Source organism: Rana temporaria, chromosome 1 (assembly GCF_905171775.1).
Source record: "Rana temporaria chromosome 1, aRanTem1.1, whole genome shotgun sequence".
In the NCBI taxonomy this organism is placed as follows: domain Eukaryota; kingdom Metazoa; phylum Chordata; class Amphibia; order Anura; family Ranidae; genus Rana; species Rana temporaria.
Window position 1 is genome coordinate 429,825,505 of NC_053489.1, and position 12,511 is coordinate 429,838,015.

A 12,511-nucleotide genomic window follows, 5' to 3' on the forward strand; every position below is an offset into this window, starting at 1 on the left:
GGTTTGATAGTTGTGTCATAATGAAAAATGTCCATTGAAAGTATTCTGTCAGAACCACTTTTTCACAAGTGCAGAATTAAAGTAACCATAAATAACCATAATAATTTTTACTAAGTTTTTATTTTTTATTAAAAAAAAAAAATTCCTGAACATGTAATTCAGTGTTTAATGCTTGGATGTAATTTTTAATGCTTGGATGTGCAAATGCACACTTGGATGTCATTTATCTCTTGAAACAATATTTTAGTAGCTGTGCTAAAAAATATTTTCATTATTATGTTCCTGCATATAGGCAAGATGGGATAGTTAATGGACGTGTTATCACTATGTGCTATAGTAGAAAAACAAAGACATGTGCCTTCCAAACTGCAGATGGCCAAGTCTGGAAGTACTGCTGGGGTGAGTATATTTTAAATGGGGTGTTAAAGTATTTATTCACTAGATATTCATGTTGCACTGTTAATTTAGCATCTGGGTGACAGATACATGTTTTTTTATGCAAGAATGTTTCTTGAAGTTATATATTCATACTGATTTGTTTACAAACTGAGTTGCTGCTACTAGTTCAGTTAGTGTCCTTGCTGAATGTCTGTAATAAGAATTTAAAGTATAAGATAAACCATCAGGATGGTTTTTGCATTCTATTTTTTTTTTTAACTGAGGCTCCATTAAACTTCGCATTTAGAGTATATGTATATCCACAAGCAATGTCTTTCAAATATGATATCTTCAGAAATATTATTTTAGTGTATGTGTGTATGTATGGGCATTCAGTTAGAGAGCTAAGGAAGAGTGAATGATTATCGTATTTGTGTTCCATTGAGAATTACGTCTGCTGTGGTAGGGGTTGTGCACATGTGACACTAAATGCAAATGTCACATGTAACCTGGTGTAAAAGAAGGAGTTGGCCTTTAGGCAAAAGTGTCCCGAGTAGCTCAAAGTGCTGTCTCTCCCTCTGCTGATTTTGCTTCGTAGTGGATTACAAGAGCTTCATGCCAAGTTAGATTCAGGTATTTATGCTAGGTCTGTGTTGTTTAACACTACATTATTTTTAAGGAGTACATACAGTAACTGAAGTAAATGTTATTTAGAGTACAGTATTCATTTCTTTATCGTACATCATGGGACACAGAACCTTAAGTATTTACTTAATGGGTAATAGGCCACCTTCAGGTGTTGACACTGGTAAACCCTAATTAAGGAAGTTTACTCCCTATATAACCCCTCCTCCTTCCAGGAGCACATCAGTTTTTTCGCCAGTGTCTAAAGGTGTTGGTCACGAGTGAAGAAGTGCTCTGAAGAGCTCCAGGAGGGATCCATGCTGTATTTAAATTCCTCCATAAAAAGAAGCCAGATCCAACCACATTGCCACTGAGGCCTAAAATGATGGTACCTGGGACCTCGTATCCGAAGCACAAGGTTTTGCCTACAAAGAGAGGCATTACAGGCAAAACCTTGTGCTTTGGATACAAGGTTTTGCCTGTAATGCCTCTCTTTGTAGGACTGGACACCAGAAATCCAGGGTTTAAGTCTTTGTAAAATGACCTAAAACTCCTGAGGGGGTGCTATACATGGCCCAAGGCAGTGGAACCCTGTTTCAGGGACCCCGTCCTTGAAGGTTTGGCTAAACACAGCCCGCGGTGATGGGTGAAAACTGGAATTTTTTCTGTTATTTCAGTAAAATCCTGCAGCGACGATAAGGTAAGGAAGAGACTTGGATATTTTTAAATTACTATGTATTTCTTCCCTTAAGGAAAAAAGATTGTCATGCCTTAAAATCTCCACTAGAGGGAGTCTATGCACTTACCATACTCTGTCGTCTTCACTAGAGCTCAGTCCGTGCATGGCTTGTACAGCAGGTGGAGAGGAGATTTTTACAAGGTAAAAATATCCTTTAAAAAATAATTTTTTTCTCTCCCTCTGATGGGACCAGTGGGTCAAGGGGACAGCAGCGATGCACCCTCTTACATACCCCCCCTCGCGGTGGGGGACATGGAGGTCCTGCTATGTACCGCTGCTATGATTGACTGGCTGTTTGTTTGTTTTTTCTCTGTGCCTTACTACAGTCTCTGCTCCCGCGGTTTTTCCCCCGAAGGGGGCGGGGCCTAAACGCAGTGCCGCAAAACCATCCACGAGGCACACGCAGGCTGCAAACAAACAAAAGGAAAGCTGTGTCAGTCTCTCCTTTGCTGCTGAGGAGGAAACACAGGAGGGATACACAAGCTGTGGGACATGTATGGGTTGCACTGGCATTCCTGATTCAGGAAGGACACTCTTTTTCTAGCACTAGGCTGAATTGTATAGCGACTTGATATAGGTCATGACTATTTCAGCGATTTAGTGCAAATTGTATAGCGCCTCCAAGCCTTTTGTACTTGGGACTATGCCTGCCAAAAAAGACACCTCATAAACCAAGAAAGCAAAAATTTCACCCCCAGACATTGGGATCTCAAGCTGTATTTCCACGCTGTCATTAGCGGCTTTAATCGCATCCTCTATTCAGATGGATAAGAAACGTACTAGGTCCCCTTCCCCCACTCCAGCTTTGCTAGGGAACAGTGGACTCACGATGAGGTGTTACCCTCAATCGATCAGGAAGAAAAACAAACCGATAATTCCTCAATAGAGGAGACAACGGAAGATGAACCTTTTTCAGCTTCCCAAACTGTAAATTGCTGATACAATCTCTTACAGAAATAGTTTGTTTAACCTTCATGCTGCCTCTAACATAGACTCATGAAAACCCAGCCTCTTCCTTAGGTTCTTTAAAACCTTCCCATGCTTTGCATGCGTTTCCAGCACATACATTGCTAGAACAGCTTATATTTCTGGAATGGGATCATCCGGATAAGTACTTTCTCCCTCCTAAGAGTTTTACAACTCGCTATCTTCTGGAGAAAAAATTCTCCAAAAGATGGAAAGTACCAGCAATTGACGCTGAGATTTCCAATGTGAAGAATAACTTAACTTATCTTGTAGACAATGCACATATGCTTAAGGATCCAACAAATAAGAAGTTGGAATCCCTGCTAAAATCTGCCGTTTCCATAGCAGGTACCGTCACTCAGCCCGCAGTCGCCGCAATAGGTGTCTCCCAATCCCTAAAGGACCAATTTTAAATTGGCCCTTAGAGAACTCCCTACACAACAAGCTCGGGATTTGGCTGAACTACCAAAGACATTATGTTTTGCCATAGATGCCATTAACCACTTGACAACTGGGCACTTAAACACCCTTAATAACCAGACCAATTTTCAGCTTTCGGTGCTCTCACATTTTGAATGACAATAACTCAGTCATACAACACTGTAACCAAATGAAATTTTTGTCCTTTTTTTCCCACAAATAGAGCTTTCTTTTGGTGGTATTTGATCACCTCTGCGGTTTTTATTTTTTCCGCTAATAATGAAAAAAGAACAAAAATTTTGTAAAAAAATGAATTTTTTTTCATTTCTATTATAAAATTTTGCAAAAAATGAATTTTTCTTCATAAATTTGGCCTAAAATGTATACTGCTACATATCTTTGGTAAAAAAAAAAAAAAAAAAATTGGGTTATTATTTAGTCTGGGTAAAAGTTATAGGGTCTACAAGCTATGGTACCAATTACTGAAAATTGATCAATTTGATCACATCTGATGTACTGACAGCCTCTCTCATTTCTTGAGACCCTAACATGCCAGAAAAGTACAAATACCCCCCAAATGACCCCTTTTTGAAAAGAAGACATTCCAAGGTATTTAGAAAGAGGCATGGTGAGTTTTTAGAAGTTGTAATTTTTTCCCACAATTCTTTGCAAAATCAAGATTTTTTTTTTTTTTTTTTTCACAAAATGTTCATATTCGCCGGTTATTTCTCACACACAGCATATGCATAACACTAATTACACCCCAAAACACATTCTGCTATTCCTCCCGAGTATGCCGATACCAAATGTGTGAGACTTTTACACAGCGTGGCCACATACAGAGGCCCGACATGCAGGGAGCACCATCAGGCGTTCTGGAGCACCGAGACCAATTCTGACATTTCTCTCCTACATGGAAAAATCATCATTTATTTGCTAGAAAATTGCATAGAACCCCAAAACATTATATATGCTTTTTTAGCAAAAACCCTAGAGAATACAATGGCGGTCGTTGCAACTTTTTATCGCGCACGTTATTTTCGCAGCAATTGTTCGAATGCGTTTTTTTGGAAATAAAACGGTTTTGTGCTTTTAAAAAAAAAAAAACATTAAAGTTAGCCCAATGTTTTTGCATAATATGAAAGATGAAGTTACGCCGAGTCAATAGATACCCAACATGTCACCCTTCAATATTGCACACGCTTGTGGAATGGCGCCAAACTTCGCTACTTAAAAATCCCCATAGGCGACGCTTTAAATATTTTTACTGGTTACATCTTTTTAGTTGGAGAAGAGCTCTAGGGCCAAAAGTATTGCTCTTGCTCCAACGTTCGCAGCGATACCTCACATGTGTGGTTTGAACACCGTTTTCATATGTGGGCGGGACTTACGTGTGCGGTCGCTTCTGTATACGAGCACGCAGGAACAGGGGCGCTTTAAAAAAAAAAAATATTTTTATTGTTCATTTCACTTTATTTATTTTAGTTTGATACGTTTTTCCCCAAAAATAAATGTTTTGATCACTTTTATTCCTATTACAAGGAATGTAAACATCCCTTGTAATAGGAATATAGCATGACAGGTCCTCTTTACAGTGAGATGTGGGGTCAATAAGACCCCACATCTCACCTCTAGGCTGGGAAGCCTGAAAAAAATTAAAAAAAATAAAACGATCCTGGTTTCGATCGTAGCGGTGAGTCAGAAGAGGCACCAGAGGGAGAAGGGAGGGGAGACGTCCCCTTTCGCCTCCCGTAAGAACGATCAAGAGGCGGAACAGCCGACATGATTGTTCTTACGGTGTAGGGAATCGCCGGCTGAAAAAAATGATATCTGAATGATGTCTGTAGCTGCAGGCATCATTCAGATATCCCTGCACAAAGTCAAGGACGTCATGACGGCCGGCGGGCGGGAAGTGGTTAAAACGCATTTTTTTCCCAGAGTATTTTCTGGGTACTGCAGAGTATTAGCCGGGGTATTGCAGAGTATTGGTGTTGGGGTATTGCAGAGTATTGGTGTTGGGGTATTGCAGAGTATTGGTGTTGGGGTATTGCAGAGTATTGGTGTTGGGGTATTGCAGAGTATTGGTGTTGGGGTATTGCAGAGTATTGGTGTTGGGGTATTGCAGAGTATTGGTGTTGGGGTATTGCAGAGTATTGGTGTTGGGGAATTGCAGAGTATTGGTGTTGGGGAATTGCAGAGTATTGGTGTTGGGGAATTGCAGAGTATTGGTGTTGGGGAATTGCAGAGTATTGGTGTTGGGGAATTGCCGAGTATTGGTGCGGGGGTATTGCCGAGTATTGGTGCGGGGGTATTGCCGAGTATTGGTGCGGGGGTATTGCCGAGTATTGGTGCGGGGGTATTGCCGAGTATTGGTGCGGGGGTATTGCCGAGTATTGGTGCGGGGGTATTGCCGAGTATTGGTGCGGGGGTATTGCCGAGTATTGGTGCGGGGGTATTGCAGAGTATTGGTGCGGGGGTATTGCAGAGTATTGGTGCGGGGGTATTGCAGAGTATTGGTGCGGGGGTATTGCAGAGTATTGGTGCGGGGGTATTGCAGAGTATTGGTGCGGGGGTATTGCAGAGTATTGGTGCGGGGGTATTGCAGAGTATTGGTGCGGGGGTATTGCAGAGTATTGGTGCGGGGGTATTGCAGAGTAATTGCGCAGAGGTATTGCAGAGTAATTGCGCAGAGGTATTGCAGAGTAATTGCGCAGAGTAATTGTGCAGGGGTATTGCAGAGTATTGCCGGGGAGCAATGCAGAGTATTGCGCAGGGGGGGTATGCAGAGTATTGCGCAGGGGGGGTATGCAGAGTATTGCGCAGGGGGATATGCAGAGTATTGCGCAGGGGGGGTATGCAGAGTATTGCGCAGGGGGGGGGTATGCAGAGTATTGCGCAGGGGGGGTATGCAGAGTATTGCGCAGGGGGGCATGCAGAGTATTGCAGAGTATTGTAGGGGGTATGCAGAGTATTGCAGAGTATTGTAGGGGGTATGCAGAGTATTGCAGAGTATTGTAGGGGGGGGTATTGCAGGGGGTTTCAGGGATGGCTGAGCAGGGATGGATGGATCTGTGACTGCAATAGTCACAGATCCATCCACAGCGCTGCTGACACCCGCGCTCCCCCCTCTCACACTGTACCGCTCGGTACAGAGAGAGGAGGGAGGAACCGGCGTCATCCAAAGACGCCGGTTTGTTTACATGTGATCGCTCCGTCATTGGACGGAGCGATCACATGGTAAACGGCCGCTATCAGCGGCCGTTTACCGCGATTCGTGATCGGCCGGGTCCTCTGGACCCGGCGGTCACGGATGTTCCCGTGTGCGCGTCCCAGGGGACGCGCGGGAGACGGACTCTGGGAGGACGTACATTGACACCCTCCTAGAGTTAACCACCCGCCCTGTAGACGTATATTGTCTATAGGGCGGTTACCAAGTGGTTAAAGATTCTATTCACCAGGCAATACCGCCTTATGCTTGTACATATGCGCAGGATCCTGTGGCTAAAAAAATTGGTCAGCTGAGACACCATGTAATAACCTCCTAACTGGGTTCCCCTTTCATGGGGAGTGACTTTTCCGAGAATACTTGGATAAATATATCAAGACAATTTCTAGTGGCAAAAGCACTCTTTTACCCGTCAAAAGAAAATACAAATGCCCTGCATTTAAACGGGCTCTTTCCCCGACGCCAAGGGCTTCCGCCTCTAAGCAGTGGTGACGGCCTCCGTCATCAGACTCTAGAGAAAGACCTCAGGGTCAGACCCAGGCTCAAAAGAAGCCCTGGGGTAGGAAATCTGCAAAACAGAATCCTAAAGCCTCATCGTGAAGAGGCAACCCCCCTTACCAAGGTGGGGGGAAGACTTCTGCACTTTTCAGAAGTCTGGAAAAAGGAAATTCAGGACACATGGGTCATCTCCTTGGTAACGCTGGGATACAAGCTGGAATTCCGGAACTTTCCACTGTCTCGTTTCCTAAGATCAAGCGTGCCCAAAGATCCAGAGAAAAGACAATCTCTGTTTCAGGCACTTGACCTGGGGCCTCCATACTTTTCAAGCAAAGGGCCAGTTTATTGTCTGTCAGACTTCAGGGGGGCCGTATTCTGACCAGTGGGGGTAGAAAATGCCCCAAGGGCCAAGCATCAGTGAGAATAAACACGGCCCCAGTGCTGGTGGGCAGTAGGAGGAGGAATAGTGCTCCATCATTGCTATTAGTGGAAGAAATGGTGCCCCATTGTTGGTGTTATTCTGAGGAATAGTGCCTCATCGTTGGGAGCAATACTGCCCTAAGGGCTGGATGAAGGCTCGCAAAGGGCCACATCCGGCCCTCGGGTCGCAGTTTGGAGACCCCTGCACTATATCGATTAATATCTCAAGGGGTGATCATACAGATCCCCACAAAGGAGCAAGGTCTTGGGCTTTATTCAAATCTTTTCATGGTACCAAAACCAAATGGAGACGTTGGACCCATTCTAGATCTGATGCCGCGTACACACGACTGTTTTTCGGGTTGTAAAAAATTATGTTTTTTTTTAATGTCATTAAAAACGATCGTGTGTGGGCTCCAGAGCATTTTTCACAATGTAAAAAATGGGCATTAAAAATTTAGAACATGCTCTAATTTTTCACAAAGTTTTTAACGTCGTAAAAAATAGTCGTGTGTGGGCTTTAACGACGTGAAAAAAAACGTGCATGCTCAGAAGCAAGTTATGAGACGGGAGCGCTCGTTCTGGTAAAACTAGCGTTCGTAATGGAGTAAGCACATTCATCACGCTGTAACAGACTGAAAAGCGCAAATCGTCTTTTACTAACACGAAATCAGCAAAAGCAGCCCCAATGGTGGCGCCATCCGAATGGAGCTTCCCCTTTATAGTGCCGTCGTATGTGTTGTACGTCACCGTGCTTTGCTAGAGCATTTTTTTTTTTCACGATCGTGTGTAGGCAAGGCCGTTTTAACGATCGGGTTGAAAAAAACTTTTTTCTAGACCATTAAACACGCCATTTTTTACAACCCGAAAAACGGTTGTGTGTAGATCAGAAAGCTAAATAAATTCCTGAAGATCTGCTCCTTTCGCATGGAGACAATAAGATCAGTAGTTTCCATCCTTCTAGGAGGAGAACTTCTCGCGTCAATCGACTTCAGGGAAGCATACCTGCATGTCCCTGTATTTCCTGCTCATCAAAAGTTTCTGCGGTTCGAATTGAACAACAGCATTTCCAGTTTGTAGCCCTGCCCTTCGGGCTAGCCACAGCACCTCGGGTGTTCATCAAAGTGCTGGCCCCACTTCTAGCCTGGTTAAGGGCCCAGGGCATAATATCATAGCGTACCTAGACGAGCTATTACTTATAGATCAATCAGTGACTCGTTTGGAGCAAAACGTACGCACTATAACCAACTATCTGAAAGCATTAGGTTGGATTCTCAACCTAGAGAAATCTTCCTTAATACCGCTAAACAGCATTCTAAAACGTGGGCTTTTCGCGTTGGTTATCTCCACCCTGATCAATGCCAGAAAACCAGCTTCCAGAACTATATATTATAAGAGTCTGGAAGGCTTATGTTTCCTGGTGTGAATCCAAGGGTTGGCACCCTCGGATATATATCCTAGGCAGAATTCTTGCTTTCTACAATTAGGGGTAGCGATGAAGTTGGCCTTAAAGTGGAGTTCCACCCATAAATATAACATTACATCAGTAGTTTTAAAAAAATGTCATTAGTCCTTTACGAAAAATTATTTTTTTTTTTTTTTAGATGCCTTCAAAGTGTTGTTGCTAGGCAGAATAGTTAATCTTCCCACTTCCTGCACCTAGGTGCTTAATGCTTCCTAACCTGCACAGACTCCTGGGAATGTAGTGGGTGTAACTTTCCAGGAGTCTGTGCACTCCCCAGTCTCAAAAAATCATGTGACTTGGACAGCACAGGTAGTGAAACCCGATCTGACACTGCTTGTGCAGCACTGAGCATGTGCGAGATTTGCAAGGCTGAAATCCAGGAAGTCATACAGTCTGGCTTCATGATGCCCACACTTAAGATGGCCCCAGTCAATTTCTATTTCATAAAGTGTCTAAATGCTGTAACAACCTAACAAAACGGACCTTAGTTTACAGACTAACTTTACTAAAATACATTAAGCTTGTGTATTACAGGGGTATTTATATTTAAAAAGTGAAATTGTGGCTGGAACTCCGCTTTAAGTACTGGCAAAGGCCAAGTCTCAGCTTTATCGGTCTTATTTCAAAGACCACTTGCTACTCATTCTTTAGTCCGAGGCTTTATACAAGGGGTAACACGGCTTAATCCGCCCGTCAAACCTCCCTTGAATCCTTGGGACTTAAACTTGGTTTTGTCTGTGTTACAAAAACAGCCATTTGAACCGATACAACATATTCCTCTAGTCTTGCTGACAAGGAAGTTGGTATTTTTGGTTGCTATATCCTCAGCAAGGAGGGTTTCAGAGTTGGCTGCTCTTTCTTGTAAAGAGCCGTATTTAATTTTTCATGAGGACAGAGTGGTGCTACCCCCTCGTCCAGGCTTTTTGCCAAAAGTAATTTCAGGTTTTCACCTGAATCAATATTGTCCTGCCATCATTTTTTCCAAAACCATGTTCCAGGGAAGAAAGGTCACTACATTGTCTTGATGTGGTGAGAGCAGTGAAAATCTATTTAAAGCGGGGGTTCACCCTGTTAAAAAAAAAAAAAATGTTTTTTATTAGACCATTACATTCGGCATCGTAGCGCGAGCTACGGTATGCCGGTCTTACATTTTTTATCCCCGTACTCACTGTGCTATCGATGATTGAAGAATCCGGGGAATGGGCGTTCCTATGGTGAGAGAAGGTGATTGACGGCCGGCCCTGGCACGTCACGCTTCTCCGGAAATAGCCGAAATAGGCTTGGCTATTCACGGCGCCTGCGCATAGCCTGTGCGCAGGCGCCGTGAATAGCCGAGACCTACTCCGGCTGTCTTCGGGGAGCGTGACGTGCCAGAGCCGGCCGTCAATCATCCTCCCTCTCCATAGGCACGCCCATTCCCCGCGGGAGTCAGAATCTTCAATCATCGATAGCACAGTGAGTACGGGGATTAAAAATTTAAGACCGGCATACCGTAGCTCGCGCTACGATGCCGAATGTAATGGTCTAATGATGTGAAGGAGGGTAAACCACCGCTTTAAAGAAAACTGCTCAGATTCGTAAGACTGATGTCTTATTTATTCTGCCGGAGGGTCCTAAGAAGGGACAGGCAGCGTCGAAATCCACTGTCGCTAAGTGGATTCGGCAAGTGATAATTCAAACTTATGATTTAAGGGGCAAGATTTAAGGCGCATTCTACCAGGTCGCTTAGTGCTTCTTGGGCAGTGCGTCATCAGGCCTCCATGGCTCAGATCTGTAAGGCTGCAACTTGATCTTCAGTGCATACATTCACAACATTTTATCAGGTGGATGTAAGGAGGTATGAGGATATTGCCTTTGGGCGCAGTGTGCTACAAGCAACAGTATAGATCTTCAGGTCTGGGTGTACCCTGCGGGTTTTTTCTCCCACCCCTCAAGTGGCATTGCTATGGGACGTCCCATTAAGTAAATACTTAAAGGGGTTGTAAAGGTAAAAAAAAAATCCCTAAATAGCTTCCTTTACCTTAGTGCAGTCCTCCTTCGCTTACCTCATCCTTCCATTTTTGATTTTAAATGTCCTTATTTCTTCTGAGAAATCCTCACTTCCTGTTCTTCTGTCTGTAACTCCACAAAGTAATGCAAGCCTTTCTCCCTGGTGTGGAGAAAGCCTTCTGAGGGGGCGAGCAGGAGTGTCGGGACGCCCACTAACACACAGCTCCTTTCTCTATCTGCAAAGTAGAGAGTGTCCTGACTTGCCTGCTCGCCCCCTCAAGAGGCTTTCTCCACACCAGGGAGAAAGCCTTGCATTACTGTGTGTAGTTACAGACAGAAGAACAGGAAGTGAGGATTTCTCTGAATAAATAGGGACATTTAAAAGCAAAATGGAAGGATGAGGTAAGTGAAGGAGGACTGCACTAAGGTAAAGGAAGCTATTTAGGGGGGGAAAAATTACATTTACAAACCCTTTAAGGCTGTCCCATGATGTACGATAAAGAAAATAGGATTTTTATTACAGCTTACCTGTAAAATCCTTTTCTTGGAGTACATCATGGGACACAGAGTTCCCTCCTCTCTTTTGGGATTTAGACATATTGCTTTGCTACAAAAACTGATGTGCTCCTGGAAGGAGGAGGGGTTATATAGGGAGTAAACTTCCCTAATTGGAGTTTACCAGTGTCCACACCTGAAGGTGGCCTATTACCCATTAAGTAAATACTTAAGGCTCTGTGTCCCGTGATGTACTCCAAGATAAGGATTTTACAGGTAAGCTGTAATAAAAATCCTATTTTTTTTTTTTTTCATTCAGTATCCTTGCTCACAATGGTAGCATTAGTTGAAATTCTGGATACGCAGAGGGGATTTTAGCAAAACTGGAGCAGCCATAATCTAGATCACTTGTGTATGGCACCCAATCAGCTTCTATCTGTCATTTTAGCTAAAGATAGAAGCTGATTGGCTGTCTTGAACAGCTGCTCCAGATTTCAATTTTAATAAATTCCCCAATTTATTATGTAGGTTCAGTTTCAACATACCTTTTAAATCAAAAATCGAATTTAGAATGAACAGTTGCAAAAATAACAGCTTTTTCCTTTCAGAGTCACCCACACCTGTTCTTGAGCCCTGGAAAGATGATATTGGTCAAGATGTTAAGTTTCAGCATCCTTGTATTCAAACTGAGATAACCACTATTAATGGGGAGGTATGACCGTTCTAGATTTTTGTAACCTATATTGCATAAAAAAAAACACATTTAAAAAATATATGGGTCCAAACTCCTCTGGATGCCCTCAATATGCACAGAGCAGCCATGGGAATGAATAGGAAATAGCGAAAATGAGCATGCCCTAGATCAAGATTATGGATGTAAATGGAATGTACCTTGTTATTTGTTTTTTGTAACTAGTTTAGGTTACTTGACCTTAACATAATGCTTTCTGTAGTTTCTGATTAGAGCTGTTTATTGGTTTGGATGTAATCTGGAGATCATGCCACTAAAAGTGTTACTAAACCCACAACAGTAAAATCAGTCTGTATATTAAATAAACCATGCTCGTTATACTCACTGTGGAACCTAAGGGGTTAGTCCTCTGTATGTAAAAAGGCTGTTTGATCCTGTCTTCCCTGTTCCTCCCCTTCTTCCACAGTCCCCAATCTATCTGCTGATAGAACAGAACTGCACATGCTCAGTTTGGTGTGTATTGCTAAAGACTTTTTTTTTCTTGGGAGAGTATATATGATCAGCACAGTGCCAATCAGCACTGTCCAGACAGAGAGTCAG

The 12,511-nt window shown here is 43.2% G+C and overlaps 1 protein-coding gene across 2 annotated transcripts in view; it reads left to right on the forward strand.

Moving 5' to 3' along the window:
* Window positions 1-12,511, forward strand: part of ELP1 (elongator acetyltransferase complex subunit 1) — a 133,067-nt gene that overhangs the window by 56,325 nt on the left and 64,231 nt on the right. For both annotated transcript variants that reach the window (XM_040325453.1, XM_040325461.1), the window contains exons 15-16: window positions 293-399; window positions 11,829-11,932. In XM_040325453.1, coding sequence (XP_040181387.1) covers window positions 293-399; window positions 11,829-11,932 — 211 coding nt within the window. The remainder of the gene's footprint in view (window positions 1-292; window positions 400-11,828; window positions 11,933-12,511) is intronic.